The sequence below is a fragment of the Ceratotherium simum genome, chromosome 10 (genome assembly GCF_057802395.1).
Source record: "Ceratotherium simum simum isolate JZ-2026a chromosome 10, ASM5780239v1, whole genome shotgun sequence".
Lineage (NCBI taxonomy): Eukaryota > Metazoa > Chordata > Mammalia > Perissodactyla > Rhinocerotidae > Ceratotherium > Ceratotherium simum.
In genome coordinates this window covers 9,865,773-9,890,502 of record NC_141909.1, presented here as the reverse complement: position 1 = coordinate 9,890,502, position 24,730 = coordinate 9,865,773, and the positions used below count along the sequence as shown (strand labels likewise).

General features: G+C 39.2%; 1 protein-coding gene across 5 annotated transcripts in view; it reads left to right on the top strand.

Moving 5' to 3' along the window:
* TPP2 (tripeptidyl peptidase 2) overlaps positions 1–19,761 on the top strand; it is a 73,174-nt gene extending 53,413 nt beyond the window's left edge. The window contains exons 24-31 of one of the 5 annotated variants that reach the window (XM_087435875.1): positions 618–656; positions 6,067–6,218; positions 7,444–7,515; positions 8,684–8,780; positions 9,853–9,983; positions 14,794–15,001; positions 16,836–16,955; positions 18,835–19,761. In XM_087435875.1, coding sequence (XP_087292001.1) covers positions 618–656; positions 6,067–6,218; positions 7,444–7,515; positions 8,684–8,780; positions 9,853–9,983; positions 14,794–15,001; positions 16,836–16,955; positions 18,835–18,924 — 909 coding nt within the window. In that variant the 3' untranslated portion in view covers positions 18,925–19,761. Of the gene's footprint in view, positions 1–617; positions 657–6,066; positions 6,219–7,443; positions 7,516–8,683; positions 8,781–9,852; positions 9,995–14,793; positions 15,002–16,835; positions 16,956–18,834 lie in introns of those variants that run through there. The other 4 variants (XM_087435876.1, XM_014781860.2, XM_004423154.3 and 1 more) reach the window with 4 other exon arrangements.
* The last annotated feature ends 4,969 nt before the right edge of the window (positions 19,762–24,730 follow it).

Sequence of the window (24,730 nt, the reverse complement as noted above, 5' to 3'; positions counted from 1 at the left end):
GCATTCTTTCAGAGGCAGTTGTGAAATCAAATTATAAATGTTTGGGCTTAACTGTAGTTATTACTTATCAGAGATTTTCTTGAGAGAGCAAAAACCTAAAGCTATCAAGTTAATGATAATTCCCAGCACGTTATTTATGTAGTCCTACCTCAGTGGTTTTGCATTTCCAATGGTTTTGGTAGTTGAGAAGGTTCCTGTTTATTTTTCTTCTGTCTGACTTTCACAGGCACTTTGAGTGGTGCTTTTTCTAGGAATGCATGGGTGTGTATGATTGTTGTGATGTCCCTGAAAATCAAACTCTGTGGACCATCAGCTAAACTTAATGTTTTCAAAACTGTTTGATAATTAATGGATTTTGCTCTGCTAAATTGTTGAAATAAAGTGTTGAAAAACATTTGCCCTTAGGAATAATATATTTGAGTGCATTTTTATTTAAAAAATGAAAGTGGCACTGTTGCTTTCTTTAAAAGCCTGCCATTGTGATCATAGACCTGACCCCTCTAAGGACTGTGACACATAGAGGTGGACCGTAAACCGGAAGAAGCTTAGACAGAGGAGGTGTCTCCATCCGTGTAGATTATGCGTGTTTTCTTACAGAATGTCCTTCTAACTCCCAGGGGCAGTCTGCAGCAAAACGACAAGGAAAATTTAAAAAGGTACTGATTGTCAGTTCTTAAAAAAGATGTCTTTAAAGCCTTATTTGCATATTAGTTACACTTTTTTTCTGTCACTATTATAAATCTTTTTTTAAAAATCTCTCCCTTAGTCTCCTTTCTTTAAGTTCTGCAGTGTAGTGCTTTTAGCTTATCAGTGTTCACATTCTGCTTTCCTAATAAGGTTTTTTTTTCATACCATAAATTGCTGAAAGACCCCTGGCTGATATGTGTATAGAAAAAATTTTAATGTTCTTCATTTCTTACTACCTATAAGATACCAAGTAAAAATATTTGAAGTTTTGCATATCTAAAATCCTATAGAGAGCTGAATGTGATTTTTTTAAGTCTAAAAACGTTCTTTAATTGGATGATTTAATTAATAAAATATTATTAAAGTATTTGAAGTGAGGGTTATTCCCTGCTCTTGTGTCTTCTTAATTCTGGAAGGGCAGAGACAAACAGAGCAGTGGACTAGGAGGAACAGAAATAGGCACTGCTGACCAAACACTGAAACTCACGCTAGGAGCGCGAGCAGATTCCAAGACCACAGCTAGTAAGGGATCTGCTCGGCTTCCTGCGGTTTATTAGAAGATCACCAGTTGACTGCTAGCACCAAATTTAACTCAGAACAGAGCAATTCTGCTTCGTGTGCTTTAGAGAAAGAGATCTGTATTCGATGAGCTCTCTGGTGAAGACCTGCTGACATCATTCAGCGTTTTAGTGATTTCTTGCATTCAAGCAGAAAACATTGCAGTGGGAGAATTAGTATTTTAGGGTATAATCAAAAGATAACTCTGTCTTTCTTAATTCATAGTGATATGAAACTGGGCATCACCATTTTATAATAGGTAAAAATTCCTTTATTAAAAAGACTTCTGAAATGTCCATATTACTATGTAATGGTACACACTTTGTTCAAACCAAATACACCTCTAGGAATCACGTTTCCAGATAAAGGAAGATCTGCTTCTCTGTAGAGCAGTGTTTGTCACCTGAGCATTTTGACCCATTTGGGGGCCAGGGAATTTCACTTAATGAAACATAACCAGTACTAAAACGAAAACAATAAAATAGGAAATGTCAATTCATCAGACTTTAAAACTGTGATTTTGTTTTGTGTATAGATTGTTTATCTTTGGGTCGTTGAAAGCTGCTGCTTTAGAGAATGAGAGAAAGGTGGTCTAGGGCCCGTTAAAGGTAGAAGGCATGTGTCACAAAGGCGTAGCCGATTTTTTTTTCTCCCTAGTGTATATTTTGGTTGATCTTTTGGGAGTTTTGGTGGATTTTGTTTGGACTAGGTTGTATGAGATAGAAAACTATCAAATTAATGGGAGGGTTATTATTACTTGGTGGTTAGTCAAGCTTTGTATAAAGAACTTGGCAGCTAGAGTTACCTCTTCCCACTCTCCCCGCCTCCAGTGCAAGTACATGTGACACTCTTATTTTAAAGATAATCAATATTATAGTTTTATAGTCACATTACGAAAGAAAAAATATATATATATAAAATTTATTGCCTGAACAAAATACCAACTAGCTTGTTGTGCGTAATCCTCGATGGATTTGTTCTGTTGGTTTCAGTAACTTTTTATTTGAAAATGTGTGTACGTTACCCTTTTTTTAAGTTCATTGTATATGAAAAAATATAATTACTTTTAACAGTTCAGAAATAGCTTCAAATGTGATATAAATCTTTACAATAGCTATTTTATTTTGTGTAAAGGTATTAAAATTTTGATTTACAGTTATTAATAATCTAAGAACTAAGGAAATTATAACTTTGAACCAGAATTTCAAAAGTGGTATGTTATCTTGCCCGAAGAATAGTTACTGGTTTGGCGGATAGGTTTGACTTTCTAAATAACATTGTTCGCTTCACACACTGTTGAAATACTTTGTGAATAGCTGGAATAATATGTTAAAAAAAGGACAAAACAAAACTTACTGTTAAGTATCTACTGTAGAGGACTTTAGCATTTCTGCCTGGATGATGATTCTTCTTGACTATTTTTTTAAATTTATAATCAAGATTTAATGGTACAAAATCATTTCTATTAAATGGACCCTATGCTAAGCCCTTGAGAAGTGAGTTGTAAAAATACTGACAAAAAGAATAGATGACCATGATAAAGCAAATTTAAAATAACTCCATTTTTCTTTTGATCAGGAATTAAAACTACTCATAATTTTTAGTAATAAAAATTCTTGTCCTGAAATATTTTATAGGATTATATTAACATTTATAATTGGTAATTTGATATATATTATGTATATATGTATATAATGCTGATTACAAAACCTTTTTCTTCCTAAGGTCATTCATCATAAACTTTCCCTGTCTCTTTTGTGCTTTTAGTAATAGTTTTTGGTTGCTATGATATAGGGTTTCTTTCTATTTATAAATCTTTGTTAGAGTTAATTGTTAATCATAAATTAAGTTTAATAGATTGCTCATTTTAAATTCAATTCTGTTTTCTCTTCTGTACTAAAACATAATAGTAAATGCCTTACCTCTGAGCTTCAGAGGAGGAATTGCTCCCACACAGAGGTTTGCCATCCTGAAGTGTCAGTTTTGTCCCTCTCCCTAATTGGCCAAGGAGGAGGAGAGCTCAGGGAGGCTCACATTAGGTGAGAGTGCGTGTGGACTGCCAAGGTTCCTCCTCCGGGCAAGTGTCCTTCACATTCGAGTATACTGGACAGTAATGAAGTATGATTCCAAAGAGAATGAAACTGTATTAACAGAGAGTCAATGTTGGGGGCCATTTATACCTTTAGTTCTTAGGTACGTTGTCTGTGCTGTACAGATGACACTGAAGCAGTCTGTTTCCCTAAGAACTTGGTGGTAAATTATCAACTCAGATTTTGCCGAGTTTAACTTGGCTTTGCCCAGGGCAGTGTCCACCTAGGAAAGTGAACCTCAAGAAGGCTAGAAGAAGGGTGGGTAGCAGGGTCTGGAAGGAGCGAACCCAAGCAAGATACCTGTTTCTTTTACCCAGTCTCAGACTTCACATAAGACCTTTGCTTGCAGGCTCCGGCTCTCTGACCTCACAGAGTGGCACCGAAATGGCTAAAAATAGGTTTGTGTGGTTATTTCACATTAGTGATTTTCTGTGCTTTAAATGAGTCATATTGAAATAGTTATTATTTTATGTTGGAATAGTATTAAAACTACTACAACAGTAGTTCCTTATATTTACTATTATAATTACGTGCCAAATAAAGTTCAGTTGTGAAAATGGGTATATTTGTGTAGTATTTACACCTAAAAATCCTATTTTGGGGAAGCTGGGGGCTTGCAATACTATTTTTGACTCAACCTGTGTAAAGTTTTTTTCTGAAATTACTGTGACTAAGGCAGTAAAAGTCTTTTTGGTAACATAATTTGTTCCAATTTTAGAAACTTTGTTAGTTAAAACAAACGTAAGATTTTAACTGAGCAGCATTTTTAATGTAAACCTGAAGATAGAATTAGAGAAATTGACTTAATAAATAATTATTTAATTAGGGGACCTAGTTATTGTGCCAAAAATGGATCTAACAAGTATAACGTATGATTTCATTTCCCAGATAATGCATTACTTTTCATAAGTAAAGACTTATGTGCTTTAATAAAATAGCTGGAAATAGATGTAATTAGATATAATTACACATTTCTCTGCTCTCTTCAAAGCAAAACTTCTCAAAAGACCTATCTATACTTGTTTACTTCCCATTCTCTCTTGATCCCTTTCTTAGCCTTTTCCCCCCCAACTGTCCACCTGAACTGCTCTTGTCACGCGGATCAGCAGCCACTACTGCCAAGTTTTACAGTTATTTCCTTCTCCCTCTGATGCCACCTCTGAGCTACAATCTTTGGCAGATCACTCCCTCTTTCTTTCACACTGGCCTTTCCTCAGGGCCGCCATGACCTCCGATTCTTCCCGGTTTCTGTCTCTCTGCCTCACAGGGTGTCTAGATAGTAGGATGCTTTGGACCAAGTCCTGGGCATACTCTTTCCCATTCCCCATCCATGCCAAGTCTTATTCATCCCCTCCTTTAAACACCATCAGCAAGCACTGTTGGTTCTGCCTTCAGAGAATATCTCAAGTCCGTTCATTTCTTTCCTTTTCTGCAGGCTGCTCTTTAGTCTCAGGCAGTGCTGGAACACCTGGGTTTGCTTCCTACCTGTCTTCCTCCTTTTCCACTTTTGTCCTCTATTATCCATTCTCCAAATAGTATCTGGAGTTATTAAAAACAAACCAAAATGTTTAGCCATACAGGATCCGGAGTCATTAAACAGAAAGCAAACAGTCACTGCCTTGCATGAAACTCTTCTGGGAGGCTTCCTGTGGTGCGTAGAATAACCTACATTATTTCACCATAGTCTCGGCCCTGCTTACCGTGGCTGCTGCCCACTCGCTCAGCACACACAACTGAGCTTGCCTTATACACAAGCGCAGGCTTTTCCACATGCTCATCTTCTACTTTTTCCTCTCCTCATTTTGGCTATTGAGGTTCATTCATTTAGGTCATTTGGGTTCCTCTAGATGGGATAGTACCTCTTTAGTGGCATTCCATAACTGCTTTGTCTTCCCCCACCTTACCCAGCAGTCACTCTGTACTCCTGTATTCTGTTTTATTTTCCTCACATCATGTGTCGTTGTCTGTCTTCCCCTCTAGATTGTGTGTTCCCAGAGGGCAGGAAAGTCTGCTTTGCTCTTCACCTTTTAGAGCACTACCTGGCACATGGCAGGGGCTCAATAAGTCCCGTTGATTGAATGAAGAAAGAGATTTCACTTTAAATTACTTAGTAATAGGATCTTTTTTAAAATTTTTATTTCCTCCCCTTCTCAGATATAAAATGTGAAAGATTAATGTACTTTGTAACTGTCTGTCAAATAAAAGAGAATACCAGATACACTCAAATCGAGAAAAGTTTGTTCTTTATTTTAAAAGAGATATTAGAGGGGCCAGACCAGTGGTGCAAGTGGTTAAGTGCGCGCGCTCTGCTGCAGCGGCCCGGGGTTCGCCAGTTCGGATCTCAGGCAGGCACTGATGCATCGCTTGGCAAGCCATGCTGTGGCGGTATCCCATATAAAGTGGAGGAAGATGGGCATGGATGTTAGCTCAGGGCCAGTCTTCCTCAGCAAAAAAAGAGGAGGATTGGCAGATGTTAGCACAGGGCTGATCTTCCTCACAAAAAAAAAAAAAACAAAAAGAGATATTAGAAACATCAGTACTTTAAAGTTTGGGAGACAATTACTTTGATCGCAGATTAGGATTTTTGACATATCGTGGCCCTTAGAATCTGGAATACAGTGTAGGACAACTCAAGTGCAGCCCATGTTGTGTGATACTCAGCTATTGAAGATGATTTTAAAATATGTAAAATTAAGCATGTTAATCTGAGACTCTCTCTCCACATTCACAGGATGTAATCCCTGTTCATTACTACCTAATATCTCCACCAACAAAGGCTAAGAATGGCAACAAAGATAAAGAAAAAGATTCAGAAAAAGAGAAGGATTTAAAAGAAGAGTTTACTGAAGCATTACGAGATCTTAAAATTCAATGGATGACAAAGTAAGTTTTTAATGGATTTTAATCCTCTAAGTGTTTCCTTTTATTTTCCAATTACAGCAATGTTATGTGTATATGCCTAGGCTATATTCAAAAATGTTAACAGTAGATGGTAGGGTTATAGATGCTTTTAAATCTTCTTGTAATTCTTTTTAATTCCCTTTTGTGATAAGAATTTTTTTTAATTTTAATCACTTTTTCTGATTTTGTCTTGGAAGAGAATTTTATTGGAAGGCATAAAGAAGAAAATAAAAATCACTTTTTGCCCACTCTCTGAATATAATCATTTATCCTATTATTATGTCTCTATTTATACATGTAGCGGTGTGAATGATATTATGTCCTAGTTTTCCAGTTACTATTTGGTTATGAGCATTTCCTGTGTCATTTAGTAGTCCTTTAAAATACCATTTTTAATGACTGTGTAGTATATGATCCTATGGCAGAAATAGAACCTATTTAAATACAGTCATGAGCCTCATAGCAATATTTCAGTCAGTGATGGGCTGCATATATGTCGGTGATCCCATAAGATGAGTACCATAGAGCCTAGGTGTGTAGTAGACTGTACCATCTGGGTTTGTGTAAGTGCACTCTATGATGTTCACTCAACAATGAAGTTGCCTATTGACACATTTCTCAGAACATATTCCCATCGTTAAGCAACGTGTGACTGTACTCTATTTGACATACAAGTTTATAGCTTTTCTCTGTCATGCTGTGATGGACGTTTTTATACATATAAATTTTTTTTTTAATTTCCATCAGATAGCATCTTAAAAGTATGATTACTGAATCAGAAATATTAATTTTTAAAAATCATCTTGATATGTTTGCCAGATTGCTTTCTAGAGTGAATATAATGATTTATACTCCGGCCAGTGGTGTACGAGGGAGCCTGTTTCGCTCCCTATCTTTGCCAGCAGTGAGCCAAACAATTAAAAATAAAGCCTTAAGAAAAGGCATTGTTGCTGTCTTAAATTGCGTTTACTTGTTATTAAATTTGAGCTTTTTTAAAGTTATTTCTTTCTTACATAGCTTCTGTCAGTTGAACGTGTTCTTTACCCATTTTTCTATTGGGGCATCAGCTTTTTCTTTTAACTTTTTTACATAAAAGATATTAATGCTTTGCTGTGCTTGTCTCGGATATTTTCCCCCCGCTTATCCTTTGATTTTCAGCTCATTCTATGTAGTCAGATATATTGCTTTTTCCATTTGTGTCTTGCAGTATTTCTTTGACCACTGATTTTCTGTACGAGTCCTCATTAGCTGAATATTTATGCGCCCTTGCAGTCATGAGGTATTGTAGAGAACAGATGTCATCTTATTGTGAAAATAACTCCCAAGAATTAACTGTTATCGTGTCAGTCCACATTCAAACCTACCTGTCCACTTAAAACTAGATTGTATCTGCACCAGAAGTCAAAGTCTTTGGGTCAGTCTCTGGCTGAATGTAGGATGTTATAAACAGCTGGAAATACAAGGTAGATCCTTCCAAGTACAGTTGCGGAGACTGACTTCCGATGTGACAGTCTGAAGGGCCCCATGAACCTGCTCCCCAGGAAACTAGTGAGAATTCTTTTTTAAAAAACAACCTTTTAAAACCTCTGGAAATGATCCCAAGGGCATACAGCAAATGAAGAAACATCTATTCAAGAATATCTACAAAAATTCAGTAAGAAAAGTGAGAATCTGTGGTATTTGAGCCCAGACCATTTGCAGCCAGGAACGCGGAGCTCCCCTTCCCCGCAGCTCCCAGTCAGAGGAGCAGGATGGCAGCACGTCTCCTCCAGCCCCGTTGCTGAGGCTGAGTTCTGGGCGATTCCATCGAGGGCTGGGGGCTCCCTCCTCCTGCTCAGCCCTACTTGTGAAGCTGAGGGAATGGGTTGGGTGTGGCACTGCCAAGAACACTGAGGCCGGATTGTCCCCACCCGGCTCACCAAGCAGTGGTTTCGTGCCAGGTGAGGCAAGCCAGGAAGACCTTAGGCTGCTGCCCCGACCCCACCATATAATCAGGAAGAGTTAATATAGTTTCATTCAACTTCTCCATCTGGGAACATGGAATAACTCCTCATTCATTCAAAACTTCACATTTTTCAGAAAAGTTTAAATTTTTCTTCTTATAGATCTTAGACATTCCAAATCCTTTAATCTTTCTTGCTATTTTTGAACGTTTTCTTCCTTTTTATAAATCTAGACATAGCTGGTATGTAGGAAAGCTATTGATGCTTTTATCTGACCATCTTATTGAACTCTTAATTGAAATAATTTTCAGTTTGATTTTTTTTGTTTTCTAGGTAGGCATATTTATACTACTTGCAAATAATGATAATCTTTGTCAATAATTATACTTATATTTCATATTGACTGGAACTTCAAAACAATGTTAAATAATAGGAAAGACAGAAATTGTTTTGTTTCTAAAAGAAATGAAATAATGAATGTTTCTCTCTTTCTTATATGTGTAGGCTGGATTCTAGTGACATTTATAATGAATTGAAAGAAACATGTCCTAACTATCTTCCTCTGTACGTTGCACGGCTTCATCAGTTGGATGCTGAAAAGGTTGGGCGTGTTCATTTTTAATATGAATATCTTATTTTGTTTGTAATATTAGATGAGGTTTATATTTTGAATAAGGGTGCAACCTTATATTTGTCTTCTGTTCTTGCTGACTGAAAACATGTTTCCTGAAGTTGAACGTTCTGTTAAGCTCTTTTCATTAAGCTAGTTACAGGAACTGGCCATTACTAGGAGTTCAGTTTAGTATTCTTGCTCACATTTTTTGTCAGTGGGAGGAAGAGTAGATAAGATACCCTAAGGATTGCTTTTCAGACCTTAACCTAAAGAGCAAGGAGCTGAAGGCAGTGGTTCTGGCCTGTTGCAAATATAAACACCTTCAGTAAATGAAGAACCCCTCCTTTGCATTAACTTTGTTAATGATTCTCGTTTTTAAGAATGAGCCATAGTTCCAAACTGTCTTTACCATGGACCAGTTCTCTTGAGTAATCATGGCAGTAGGAAAATAATCAGTTAAAACTTACCAAGGGTTTAGAGTGAACTGGAAGATGTTGAACTAGAACTAGAAATTGTCTGAACTTTAACAAGAGAGAAGCAAATTGCTGAGAAAACCACAAACACCATGGTAATCATAGTTGGTTATATTCTTATCTACTCTCATCTTTTTGTTTTTAATAGTAAATTAGAAAGAATTTGTTTCATCAGCTAGTGCTTTTTTTACTTCTGTTTTCATGTGATGTGGAACTGGAGTAACATAGCTGATCACGTTTCTAAAATTTTTTCTTAAAATACTCAGAAAAGGAGGTGCCTTTGTAGAAAGCACTTTACATTTTTATGAACTTTATGTCTTGCTTACTCTCCTCATTTAACACCACAGTGGGGAATGTAAATTAGGTGTTTTCCTGTCTGAGCACGGGATTTCTAGAGATGCTGACAGTTAAAAGATCACACTGGGAGACAGCACAGGGCCCCTGGGCTGCAAGTAGACCACATGGTCCCTCACACTGGACTCACAACTCTCATGGTTGAGACTGGTTGAGACGACAGAAAGGAAAATGCTTTGGTGTACTCATGAATACATCATTTTTTTCTTATATCTTCCTTTTTTTCTCCCCAGGAACGAATGAAAAGACTTAATGAAATTGTTGAAGCTGCGAATGCTGTTATTTCTCATATAGATCAGACGGCCCTGGCCATTTATGTTGCGATGAAGACTGACCCCAGGCCTGACGCAGCTGCTATAAAAAAGTACCTACCCAGTAAATAATCTTTCTTGCATCTCATTTCTTAGTTACTTTTTTAAATTACTGAGAATAGTCTTCTTTTCTGATATTTGTTATATCCTTATAATTGGAGTTATCAATATTTGGATACTCTATCCTTAGATATTTTGTAATAATTTTCTGCAGTCATTTAAGATTAAACAAAAGAAGAGTAGTTTGCCTTCTCTACCGCCAGGTGCTGTCGTGGTGGAGGGATTTGAGTGGCTGTGATCAAGCAGTCCAGCCACTTGGGGATTTGTGTGAATTGGACGTATGGAGAAGGCAAACACATTGCACCCTAGAAAATTAATTTTTAAACCATTTATTGACCAATAGCATGAAAAAACCCAAATTTAGTTTCTAATGCCTGAGAAATAAAATTAAATTAAAACCATTATCTAGCAACTTCAGTTTTATGGAAGTGGCTTTACAATATTACTTGGGGAGAAGGGAAGCGGCGAGCTTATAGTTTAGCCTTAACCAATACCCTGATGCGGTATGTAGAACAGAGGGGCCTCTGGGTTTATGAATGAGTGATGAGATTCCTTCCACGTGAGAGTGTGGTTTGTACATGTTGGTGTGATGGTCCAGCGACTCCGTGAACTCTTACCATCTCATGAGAACTCGCCCAGTATTAGCTTTTCCTCTGTCAGTTTGGTTTATTTTCAACAGAGGGAGTCATTAACTTACAAGGGTAGAAATATCCTCCTCTTATAGTTGTTATAACTAATAAACCAAAACTGTTCAGGCTGCCTGAAGGTACTATAATTTCCCTTAAAGATTCCATCTGCTTTTTGTCAGAATATTTTTTTCTATATAAAATCCTTGATTCCAAACTGCTAGAACTCTTGGCATTACCTTGTTTATACTGATATTATACGTCTTATGAATCTTACAAGCAGGAGTTTTCAACCTGTTTATTCAAAATAGGTATTGGCCATTATCAGCACCCTTTCACACTTTCCAAAAGAACAGAATCAAAACATTGCTATTTTGTTGTTAATAATAGTAATAGTGGAAAGCATAGCCACCATTTATGAAGTGCCACTTACGTACAAGGGATTATTTGGGACATTTTCAATACATTATTTCATTTAAATTTAATCTTCTAAGTAACATGCAAAGTGGAGGCATTTTTATCTTGTGTTTATAGAAGAGGAAACTGAAGCTCAGAGAGGTTAAATGACTTGCCTAAGGTGACACGCTGGGCAGTAGGGTAGCCAGGATTCAAACCAGGATCTGTCCCAGCCTGTCCCTTTCGTTTCTTGATAAGCAGCTCCTTCCATTTTACCCCATCTTGAGAAGATTAGCATGCCTCATTTTTTTCTCACAGAAGAACATAGAGCATCAGCCCCACTCTGCCCATTCCCCTGTCATTGCTTTCCTTTCTGTGTCGGGCTGAGGAGACGCCCTTCTCCAAGGCTGCCCCTTCTGCCTAAACGCTGCGTCCTCCCCACTCCGTTTCCTTCATAGCTGCACTCCGCTGACCAGACCTCTTTCCTTCGGGCATCTTCGCCTCAGCCTGTAGTTATGTGCAAACACCTCTGTCTCCTGTGAGGCCCCCGGTTTATTGCAGGAGTATCTACACTGCACTTCTCCTTCCTTAATACCAGGCGATGCTAATCCTGTTGCAGGAGGAATCTGGCCTTGATCACTGGTGATAACCTAACTGCCAAAAACAGTGGCCCGTCCGAGCTTCCTCAACCTGGCTGCAGCATCTGCCATTAGCTGTGCCCTGTGCTTTCTAGCATCTGTTATTTCTTACAGTTTGTGAAGATAATATGATTCCTCAAATTCGGGTGTATATGAAATAACGTGTGGCTCATTTTAGAACTTCAGTAAATATTAAGTTACATTTATCCCTGCTTCTGTTTTGGCCTGTCTTCTAAAGTTTACCATCCATCTAGGAAACTCTTGATTCTAGGGTCAGGCGAGCCAGAAGTGCAAGATCAGTTGTGTTTTCAGTCTTATTAGTCTTTTCTTTCTCACTGTTTTCATCTCAAACACTGACTCCTGTGGCTATCAAAAATAATAATAAGATAGGGTCCTGGCTTTAAGATAACAGCTGTAGAGACTTTCAGATAATCCTGAGATAAAGGAGCTGTAAAACGTAAAAATGCTAAGAGTGAAGTAGTTTAGGTTTTTGGCAATATGGGATCAGTTTGTCCACCCTTGTAATTAAGGTATTTGCCGCAGGCCTTCTGCCAGACCAAGTGGGCCCAGACAGGCTGTGCCAGGCAGCGGATCCTGGCCAGGCCTGAGATACCGTGCTCCCCACGGGAAGAGCTCTCAGGAAATAGTTCATTGTTCTTGTAGGTTTATCTGTGGGAAAAAAGCGGCAGTTAGGCATTGACTTCTTGTTTCCATGCGAAACTGCTTTCATTTAAATCACTCGTGTCAAAAATTATAAGCTAGCCATTTTGTTATCTTAAAAATGATATTAACCTTTTTGTAGGTGACCCAATAATCAAGTTTCACTTAAATTTAAGCTGCAGTTTCCTCATTTAGGCCATTAAAGTATATGATTCAAGTTGCTTCCTGAAATGTAGCTATTACCACCTTGATTGGTACCTACCTAAACCTAATTCAAAAATGTTTATCGTGGGCTGGCCCCGTGGCTTAGCGGTTAAGTGCGCGCGCTCTGCTACTGGCGGCCCGGGTTCGGATCCCGGGCGCGCACCGACGCACTGCTTCTCCGGCCATGCTGAGGCCGCGTCCCACATACAGCAACTAGAAGGATGTGCAACTATGACATACAACTATCTACTGGGGCTTTGGGGAGAAAAAGGGAAAAAAAAAAAAGAGGAGGATTGGCAATAGATGTTAGCTCAGAGCCGGTCTTCCTCAGCAAAAAGAGGAGGATTAGCATGGATGTTAGCTCAGGGCTGATCTTCCTCACAAAAAAAAAAAATGTTTATTGAGCAAACACATAAACATGTAAAAAAATGAACAAGACACTCTCTACTCTTAGAAAACATATGATCTAGTACAGAAGATGAAATTGCCGGATAGGATGTGATGAAGAGATATAATAAATTTTAAATTGTGAAAGCCTGTAGGAAGGACAGCTGACTTTCTTTCGAGTGGGGAAAGCCTCATGGATTAATGAGGTATAAATCTGAGTAGGTCAGTTGTAAGTTAGAAGAGGATAGGAAAGAAATGGTCCAGGTATGTGGAATTTAGGTTATTGGATCCAAGAATGCTAAAATAGAGAGAGAGCTTCTAGGTAGTATAACTAGGACCGGCAAGTACAGCAACGCATGTCGCCCCAGCTTGCCTTCTGAATTGTCCTTGCAGCCCTTCTCGGGGCAGCTAGGACCAGTCGGGCAGTGCTGCCAGGGATGCTAAAACCTGCCAAATCTGCCTGGCCGATCCAGTTCTGTCCAGGGCCCCTGTTCTCCTTCACAAAATGGGGACAGTAATTGTGCCTGACTTCTAGGGTTGCTGTGAGGCATAAATGAAGTACTGCGAAGACATCTCAGATGGCACCCGGCCTCTAAAAGGGGGCGCAGGGGGAGTGCTCAGTAGATGAGAAGCTGTGCAGATGCCCCTCAACCTGTAAATCCATTTGTTCTGAAGTCCAAAGTAACCATCGGTCCCCAGACACATTTCCATGAAAAGAGAGTGAGAGTTGATTCTTTTAAGCTTTGAAATTCTTTGCTGATACACTCTTAGGCATCTTTTAGCCATAATTTCCTCTACGTCACAAATATATTAAGGTTGGTAACTTTGTTAGGTTGTTTTGGGGTTTTTTTCCCCCCCTCATTTTGTTAATTGTCTTTCATACTAGTTATTGATGATTTTATAGTCCCAGCAGATTTCATATGTTGCTCGTTTCACTCTTGGTCGTTCAGAATCCTTCTTAACTGTTAGACAGTTTGTCGTTCCGTATCTGAGTGCCTCAGGGTCATTTTCTCAGCACGTGTAATCCTCATTGTCTCCACACTTATGTGACGGGAGTTGGGCAGAATGCCTCAGATAAGCAAGCATCCTGGAGGCGAACACTGTGTCCTGGAGTGCAGGTCCTTGTATTTCATTCAGCAGTGAGTTACTGAGTGTGCGTTCTGTGCCAGGCATTGTTCTAGGCACTTGGAACACATCAGAAGAAAACAAAGATGCCTGCCCTGGAGCAAGGCAGTTTGCTCTAGTGATTGAGAGCACGGAGTCCACAGCCAGACTGCCAAGCTCCGAACCCTGGATCTGCCGCTTCCTGACTGTGGCCCTTGAACAGATCGCTGAATCTCTTTGTGCCTCAGTTTCCTCCTTTGCCAAATAGTATCTTACCCATAGAGTTGTTTTGAGTATAGTTAACATGTTAAAATGCTAAAACAGTTGCTAGCACGTTCAGAGTAAGCATTATATTTGTTTGCTCTCTTTTTACATGAAAGTTCATGACTGGAAGAACCTCTGTACGTCTGTACATACACATAGACAACTATGTAGAAATTGCTATTTGTAAGAAATCTAAACACTTAAAATATATTGTTCTGATTGAGAGTTATGTAGCTGACAGAATTTAGAACCAAATAATCTTTCGGCTCTATTGCTTATGGCATTCTGTTTCAACCAGGTACCGCTGTCCTAACTCATTTAACGTATATGTATAATATCGTGGCTCTTTTGCTGTTTATTAACCGTGAATCTTATTTGATGTACAGTACACGTGTATACATATGGCTATACAATATTTATGCATTGTAAGTCTTAGGCAGAAGAATGCATGAGTTTAATTTCAGATAAGGCTGTATTTTTAAAGAAATTTTGCTGATTTGTGAAATGCTTTTTGATTTGGACAGTGACATGGACAAACAAAAATCCACCCTCGTAGATGCCCTTTGTAGAAAAGGCTGTGCCCTGGCCGACCATCTTCTTCACGCACAAGAGCAGGATGGGGCTGTTTCAAGTGATGCAGAAGGGAGAGAGGAGGAAGGAGAAAGTACTCTGGACTCTCTGGCGGAAACCTTTTGGGAAACTACAAAATGGACTGATCTTTTTGACAATAAGGTAATTTTGTCTCTGGTTTTCACACAGTTCTTGGTGGTGACTTAACAGATGCCTCTTGTGCCCCATTGACCGGCCAGAAGAGGAAGAGAGGAAATGGAAGGAGGCTCAGCTGGGCTCTGAGGAAGACAGACCTCATATTTAGCGAGACCTCGTATTTGTCTTACCTGTTTTAAAACCATTTTACCATTATTTTATCTGTCTGCAAAGCAGCTGTTTAGCCACACTAATTTGAAAAACAATTTGAGAATGTATGTAGTGGTCTTTTGGTTAAACCAGTTATGTGTGAACCTTAAATTGAGAACATCTTATAGAAACTGTCTTCATGCCTTCCCACATCTATTGGTGTGCTGATTTGTTGGGAATGGAGAAGGAGGTATTGTGGTTAGTTTAGATATTAGTTATTTTCCTCAAAACTCTTTAACTTCTGAATAACTATCATCTTGATTTGTAGCTGATCAGTTTTAAAAGCCAGTTTAGAAAAAGTAACATTGATGAACTTTTTGGATTTTGATTATAAAAAATCCCTTTTAGCTCTCTACTGTAATTCTTACAGTAGAGATTATATAACTACAAGTTTTTGTCAATCTTCCTTTCTTCTGAAGATAAAGAAAAATAAAGTGAATGAAATCAGTGGAATTCTCACTCAGTGCAAGCGGTTGTTTTATTTTAGTGGACAGATGCTTGTTTTCAGGATTAACTATGGTAATTTGTAGTAAAGAACTATGGGACTAGGAGAAAAATTCTTCCTATCCTATAGCTTCAGGTTTTCCCACCACAGTACAGTAGTGCAAATATAGAAGGAGCTCAGTTATATTCAGGAAACTGGAGGAGTCAGTGTTGCGCCGGAGGGTAAGACTTTGGACCTGAAATCAGACTCCTGCGTCTACCCCTTTTATCTGTGTGATGTTAGGCAAGTGACTGAATTCGGTGCCTCAGTTTCTTATCTGCTGAATGAGAATGGTGACACTACCTACCCCGGCTTTATGAGTAAGTGTTTAGTACATGGGGGGACCTCAACAGTGTTTGCTGTTGTTACTAATCGGCAGTTATCACGTGTCTGCTGTGTGCCAAACACTGTGCTTGCTGCTGGCAGAAGATGAGCAAGAACCCGGTCCAACAGCAAGTCGATAAACACTTGATGAACATCATAATAACATTGTTATAAATAATTCTCTTGCTGCCGCAGTACTACTGTGTTGGGGCCATGCATTATGTTACCTGTCTGTTTACTAGGTTTATAGCAACCATTGTTGAACACTTTGCTTGGCTCTCGACTACACGTTAAATGTGACAGGATTCCCTTCTTAGAGGACATTCTCCGCATTCTAAAAGTGGAGACCCAAAGTATAAATAAATGGTTCCAAATATATTTGACAGATGCAGTAATTAAAGGTACAAAACTTGTACAAAAGGAAGTAGTTGAAAGTTACATGTTTATATAATCTGATACTTTTTTACTTTTGTCCTCTTTTGCAATTTTGATAATTTATAGTGACTCTTCATAGTTTTGTACTTCTGTCCTAATTTGCATTTTTTAATTGTTTATGTTATTAGTTCTGCTTTCTCTTGCATAAAGAGATGTTTTGGTATGGATTCTAACAGCTAGTGATTTATCATCATAATTTTCTTCCCCCAGATAAATGATCTGTTCTATGGAATACCCAGCTCTTTTGAAGATGTTAATTGTTTTAAAAGTTTTTAAAATTTACTTGATGTAACATGTTCATCTTAAAGGCTACACTTGTGTTAAAGCCTTAATTCTTTCATTATTAAAGCTATATGCCTTAAAATGTAAATATTTCATAGATAAGCTTTATCCTGTTTTATATTATAGGTTTTGACATTTGCATACAAGCATGCATTAGTAAATAAAATGTATGGGAGAGGCCTTAAATTTGCAACTAAACTTGTGGAAGAAAAACCAACAAAAGAAAACTGGAAAAATTGTATTCAAGTAAGTGATATTTAAATTGTCACTGTTGAGTATCACTTCAGTATTGCATAGTGACAAGATAGCTGAAACACGTTATGGTAGTGGTATACCAATACTGACTTTATCATGACTAATTAGTACTCTAATTAACATAACGTAAACTGTAAAATAAGTGCATGAGATAGTCAGTAAGCTATGTAAATTTTTAAAACATTTTTTATTCCTGTCCAGAAAAACCTATATTTAGCCTCAGATGTTTTCAACATAGGCAAAAATGCATCATGAATTTTGTAGAGTGAAAAAATAACGTTTTCCTTTCTGAAGGAAACAAATAATTCCTTTTAAATACATGTTGGCTCATTTCTAAAATGGTTGAACTTTAGAGTTTATGTTTGATTTTATTCTTCGTTTAAGGTGATAGATCATTTTGTTATTTTACCATATATTATATGCAGAGAAATTATATGGTTCAGCTTTCCATACAAGTTAATTGTCAAGTGTAAAAACTTATTGAATTCAACAGAAATTATTTGAGCCTCGTCTTGTTTTTGTACACGCATGATTGGTTTAGGCCTAAAGGATAGATGGAGGTTGGGGAATGTTGGTCTTACCAAATGCAGCCAAGGGTCAGGTCTCTATACTGAAGGTGTTCCTTGGATGTAAAACTGACCAGTAGGTTCCTGTGGAAATTTTTTGTAATTAGAGTAAACTGTAGGTTATCTTTACTCTTAGACTTTTTCTCTGTGCCTTCATCAGTCAGTCCAGATTGTAAGACATTTTAAATTAGCACCTTCAGATCTGTTAATGGGTTCAGAGAACTCTTTCTGGAATTAATTGTTACTGTGTCTAGTGTGATTCTCATCACATCGGTTGTAATCTGGCAGGTCTTGTATTTGTGAGCCAGTGATCACCCAGACATTCACATCAGGAGATGTTTTATAACTTGTCTCCTCTCTGCTCTGCTCCCCTACTGTCTGTTCTCCACCCAGCAGCCGGAAAAGATGGCTTTAGACACCTACCGGTGAATCTCCATCACATTTGGAGTAACATCCAAATTCCTCAGTGTGGCCCGTACAGCCTCATGTGGTCTGGCTCCTGCCTTCCTCTCCAGCCATGTCTCATATCACACCTCCCCTTTTGCTCTGCTTCTGCGGCACCAGCCCCCTCTCGGCTTGGCTAAAAGAGCCACGCCCTTTCCCACCTGAGGACCTAACTATTCCAGCTGTATGGAAAGCTCTGCTCCAGATTTGCAGAGTAGATTTTCTTCTGGTCATTTAGATTTCAACTTAAATGTCACCTCCTCAGAGATCCCTTTCTTGACCATCTCACTTCCCAGTCACTCTGTACTACGTCAAGTTCTACTTACTGTATAACTGATATATATCTTAATTTTTTACTTATTTATTCATCTATTTATTGATTTGCTTATTATTTGGTTTTCCTGAATAGAACATAAATTTCCTGAAAGTGGAAAGTGAGTTTGTTCAGTGCTGTTTTCTCGATGCCTAGAACAGTGTTGGACCTACATAGGCCCTCAGAAAAAGTGAATGAAAGGAAACTAGGCTGGTAGGAAGGAAGGGAGCAAGTGAGTTAAATTGGGAGGAAGGAAGAAAGACAGAAAGGTTAGGAGGAAGGAGGGAAAGAAGGAAGGTTGGCAGGGACGGTGATGACCGACAGGGCGGGTCGGGTGGTGGGGAGGTTGGTTGATGTGTGGATAGTAAGGAAGAGTGGTTGGTGGGAAGGAAGGTGGGTGGGTAGGTGATGGTGGGTTGGGTGGAAGGAGAGATTTACATGCTACTACTTTATTATTACTAAATATTTAATTCAGAATTTGCCCTAAAGATTGAGCTCGAAAAATCTGTTCTTTCCTTCAATAATGTATCATTGTGTCTTGTTATAGCTGATGAAGCTGCTTGGATGGACCCACTGTGCATCTTTTACTGAAAACTGGCTCCCCATCATGTATCCTCCTGATTATTGTGTATTCTAAAATAGGAACCAAGACTTTAAATTTTAAAAAAGAAAGTTTTATAGTGAATGGATATAAAAACAAATTTGTGGCATTTTTAGTCTAATGCATGTTTTCATCTGCTATCAAATACCAATTATTAAAATGATGTGTATTTATCAGAGAATTCGCTGGCGTGTGGCTTAATACATGTAAACCTAGACCTCTGACATCACAGTGTTTTCTTAATGCCTCACGTTGCTGGCCCCGGGCTGTGCCCCGCCTGCCAGCACCAAGGACTTGCAGTTGGGTTGCAACTATTACATGCATGATAGGTTTTAAACCGTAACTTTTAACGGCAAACCTGTAAAATTCTATTTTTTATTTTATAAATGAACAGGGTTTTAACATGCTTGACTTTAATTTTTTCAATTGTATGAAGGCCTTAAAAAAGCTACATTAAGCGTAGCTAAAATTATTTATTGGACTAAAAAGTAACAACTTCATTTCCAGATTTTTTTTTTGGCAAATGTGTACATTCAATTCAAGGGCAAAAATAAAACCGGCACAAATAAATGCGTGGCCATTGCTGGAGCATAACTGCTTCCATAAATCTTCGTCTTGGAGTTATTTCAGGCCAATCATTTTTAACATCCTCTTGACGTGCAGAGCATCAGAATGAACTTATTGATAATACATGTATAAGTGCCAGACAGCTAAATCTTTATCAGGTATTGTAAAGATACACATACAGTATGTTTATTAAAGTTGAAATAATGTAAACACGTGAATAAGTGTGCAAAACCAAGATCACAGTACACCATATGCACTCTGATACCTTAATTTTTTTATAAATAATAAAAGTGAATATTGAAGCTTCTTAAAGGTGGTCTTAATTTTTCATAAATAAAATTTGGGGTTACAACAGAAATAACTTATTAAATCCATAGATGAAAAATTCAACATGAGGTAATTTATTTTATAATGTTTCTTATAGGCTTACAATTGTTTAAATATATTTCCAATTCTTATTACATGATTAACTTCTGTGTGTGTTTAACTTTTTATTATTTTTATCTTTCTGGCTACTAGCTTCTCTCAGCATTCCTCCATAAAATAAACAGACACACGTAGACAATATTAAAAAGCCTCTACTCACTTGTAGCAAACATGTTTGTGTGTATGGTTTTTAAATCGTGTTCCCTTAGAATTCACTAGTGCAAAAGACCTACTGGTAATTTTGTCTAGTCATTTATAACTGGTTTTTGGGTAATTGACCCCTTTGTCTCATGAAAACATTAGAGCCTGTATGAGAAAATACACATGCATGTAAGCATTTTGCACACAGTTTCTGAGCCCTCTAGAGTCTAAAGTCCATTCGTGAACAGCCATGTGCATGTTCCCTCACAAACACACGTCTTTTCACCTACACATGTACAGATCACCATATATTCAGCTTCAGTCCAATAAGGAAATTGAGAGGCTCAGAAAGGGCAGGGTGACTTCCCAAGGTCATACTGCTGATTGACTGACTGACTGATTAATTACGGAACTGTTTTACAACCCAGGTTTTGCCCTTCCTAGTAAGTACTGCTTGCTTGCAGAGCCTCAAGGTCAGCCAGGGGTGAGAGTTTGGGTCCTTCTTGGGTGTTTCCCGAGGATGTGTGCAGCCCTACGATGTGCATGGCCTTCTAGATACCCAGGAATATGTCAGAGCTCTCAAAGCCCCTATGAACATCTCATTTTCCAGCATTTTCTTTTAAGCTTTTTGATTAGTCCCAATTGTTATGGGCCATCTCAGGCAGCCACAAAATTACGTAATTGCCTGTAATTATCAGGACAAACGCCCCCTGGGAAAAGGCCTCTTGGTGTGAGAGATCTGAGTCCTGTTAAATAAAGACGGCGTTGCACATGGGGTCTTCCAGGGAACAACCAGACAAATGAGATGAGGACAGTTCTCTGGGAATGGAGCCCCGCCCTATCAACCCCCTCCAGGAGATTACCAGACTGCTGGTGTTCAAGGCTTCCGTGGACATGGGTTGGGGACGGCCATTGAAAACATCATGAAGTGCTCTGCTGTGACTGCGATTCAGCCATTTCACGTGAGTGAACACGCCTCAGATTGCTACCTGCCTTTGGTTCATTTCCAGAGATCTGAAAAAGTTGCTTCTGACCGCTTTTCCAGCTCTCCCATTGCTTCAGTGGAGGAGAGGATTCTCGACGGTGCTTGTTCACTGAGGAAAGGGCCCACCGTTTTCACTGATGTCACACTTTTTCTTTCTTTAGCACATGAATTTAGTATCCAATTTTAATGTAATTTTAAGGTTAGAAACTTCCTAGTAATACATTTACTTTGAAGTGCTCCCTTCTGAGTTATGTCAAGATACAGTAAATTCTAGGATCCTTCAAATATGACAGATTTTGACAAAATCATCATCATTCCTAAGGTCCTGAATTTCTCACCTTATCCCTCAGGTTTTGGTCTTTTTGTTGTATTTTTTAATTTGAAGGAGAAGTTAAGCCCATGGTGGGTTTTTGGATATACTCTTTTTCAAGAAAGTTGTTGAGTCCCGGGTACAATAAGCAGTGGGCCCTCCCCACAGGCCCGGTTACTCACAGCCTGACAGTCTGTGATGCTGTGAGTGCTGAGTTCACAGTCCAGCCTCACTGGTGGTGAAAAGCAGACAAGTGAGGTCTGTGTCTGCAGGCGGAGGTAGTGAATAGTGGAGGTTCAGTACAACACGCACGTTGACAGGCAAGTTTTTTGTTAAAAAGGCTCCATAAGCCACTTCTGGTTCTCTCTGGTAACAGGAATTTCTGTCTGTAATCACTACTTCCCTCTTCCCATGGGGCTCAAGTCTTTCTCAGATATAAAATCTTAGAATGATGATGAAGTTTGCTATGGAAGTTAGAGATGCATCCACAGACTGGCAAAATCTGCTCTAAACTGATTCCTAGAAAGACCGGTGCCATCAGTGGACCCGAGGTGAGTGAGGCCCTGAGCTGCGGGCGGTTGCAAAGCGGCCTCGTCAGCCTCTGCTTTTTGTCTTGATCACTCTGTGCCCCCGCGGTGACAACTGGACACGAATGAGGTCCAGCAGAAGGTGTCCTCAGTAAAATCGTTACTGTTTCTGTGTGATTGGGTTAATACAGGAGGGAAAATGGTGCTTGAAGAAGTCAGGGAGAGTTTTCCAGTTTCTGGTAATGGCGGCCAATGTTTGCACCACACCCCCTGAAAACAACAGAATCAGCCAGGTAAAAATCACTTCATAAAGAACATTAGAGATGGCTCAGGGTGTGTGCTTGGGCCTAGTCCCATGGCCCCTTTCCAATGACGGGAGGCAGCTCCCAGTTGTACTGGAAGGAGTTCTGCCATCGTGGAAGTTCTCACTCCTCCTTTAGTAGCTGCTCCCCAGGATAGCTTCCCTTTGCCCTGAAGAGCGCCGCCTGGTCCTCCTCTGAGGCACAACAAATCTAAAACCTCTCCCTCCTGCTCGGACCCTCTTGTCCCCTCCTCACCTGCCCCCAGCTCTGATGATGAAATGCCCTGAGACCTGACGGCTGGACGGCCCAGCCCGGTCTCTGCTCTCTAATTCTGGCTCAGGCGCTGATGCCAGATCACTTGACCCTGTGGTTTTCATCAAGAAAATTAAGGTGGTGTGTTCAGTGTGTCTGTTCCAAGTCAAAAGTCATTTAATTTAACCGTCGTTTCCTCTGCAGTGTTTCATTCTCTGTACTTTCAATGGCCCAGCATTAAAACTATGTCTTTGCTTTTCCCCATAGGATGTAAGTCAGACATGTGCGTAGCGTAGAGAGATGGAGAGGAGGGATCCTTTTCATTCCCCCGCTCTTCAAAAAAACTCTTGAATAAAGAGAACTTTCTAAGGAATAGAAAGTAAGAAATAAGCTCTGAACTTTATTAGTGTGAACATAGTTAACAAGAGGAGAAAACTGCATTAGTAATAATTGAAAAAGGAAAGTAGGAAAGACAGGAAGGTGAAGTATGGCCCTAACACAAAGGCTTGGGGGTGTGCCACCAGCAGGCCCCGCCTTCAGAGCCCCGGGGCAGCGGGTCAGGGTGTGAAGGGGCACTGTCTGCCTCTGCCTCCACTGTGCCAGCCAGCCGGCCGCACCCTACTCCACGAAGCTATTTTCTTTTCAGTAGAACCCCTGCTTTTGTGAGAGGATTTCAAAGAATTAACAAGCAAGGGTGTAGTTTATTCAAGCCATGTCCTCTCAAGAGTCAAACATGAATAACTAACAGTTCCAGTACCAAGGCCAGATGTCACGGTTTTCACTACGCAGGTGGGACTGCCTGCATTTCCAGTCATGTAACCAAATTCCTTCTAGAATCTGACCGTGCCAGATCATATCCAAAATGTGGCTAGAATACAAAGCAACTGGAAATGTCTTTCATTTTATGTATGATGTTAAAAGTTATTAACATATGCCTCAGTGATTCTGTGTACCAAACTACCTCAAAACTCAGTGGTTTCCAACAAGGATCATTTCTTTTCCCTCCCAGTGTAACTTGGCTGGAGTTTGATGTAAGCTGGGCTTGGCCTGGATGGTCCCCAGCTGGAGTCACTGAAATGTACAATCTACAGCAAGAACAGAGGATAGAGGGACAGAAGAAAGGATACCCTGGTGATGCAGGCAACATAGTGCATCAGGCGGAGATGCTACAGGACAGACAGCTCTGCTTCTTCAACAAGTAAATGGCAAAAGCAAAAAGCAAGATGGAGGAAGAGCGTGTAGAATAACAGAGACTTAGAGACATACCAGTCAATCATTTAATCAAACTTGTGGACCTTATGTGAGTCCTGATGCAAACAAGCTCTAAAAATAAATGTCATGACATTTATGAGACAATCAGAAATTGAAACACTGATTTTTTTAAATATTTAATATAAAAATTTTATACTATATAAAATAATTATATTTTTAGATGTGATAATAGTATTATGGTTATGTGTCTTATATAGACATGAACAGAGTATACAGAAGGAAGGATATGTCTGTTCTTTGCTTCCAGTTAATTCAGGAGCCGAGAGATCGGTGGAGGTATCGATGAAACAAGATTTGCCATGAGGTGAAAATTCATATGGGGATGAGGGTTCATCATACTTTCATCTACTTATTTAAACAGCATTATTGAGCTATCGTTGCCATACGATGAGCTACACATATTTAAATTTTCTTTTTTTGTGTGTGAGGAAGAGCGGCCCTGAGCTAACATCTGCCAATCCTCCTCTTTTTGCTGAGGAAGACTGGCCCTGGGCTAACATCCATGCCCATCTTCCTCCACTTTATATGGGACGCTGCCACAGCATGGCTTGACAAGCGGTGCGTTGGTGCACACCCGGGATCCGAACCGGCGAACCCCGGGCCGCCGCAGCAGAGTGCACGCACTTAACCGCTTGTGCCACTGGGCTGGCCCCTAAATTTTCTACTTTTTATATGTTTATATATATTTAAATTTTTCTATAATAAAAGTTTAAAAACAAAGATTCTTTATAACAACAATCAATCAGTCTTTTCTAAAAGGGCAGACCTCTATCCATTTAGAAAATAAGCATCTGATCATCCGTATCTCTCTGTCCTGCGAATGTGAAAGCAATCCATTTGTAAGTCTAGGAAGAGATTTAGGGGCAGGTCCCATTGCTATAATTTTCTTAACAGATTTCTCTACGCTGTGTACTTGAAAGAGATTTGAAAGAGAATTTGCGAAACATTTGGGACAAACCATGAGATTTTTTTAAAACAGCTTTATTTCATTTTATTGAGGTATAATTTACATACCATAAAATTCGCCAATTTTAAGTGTCCAGTTCAACGTCTGCAGTGC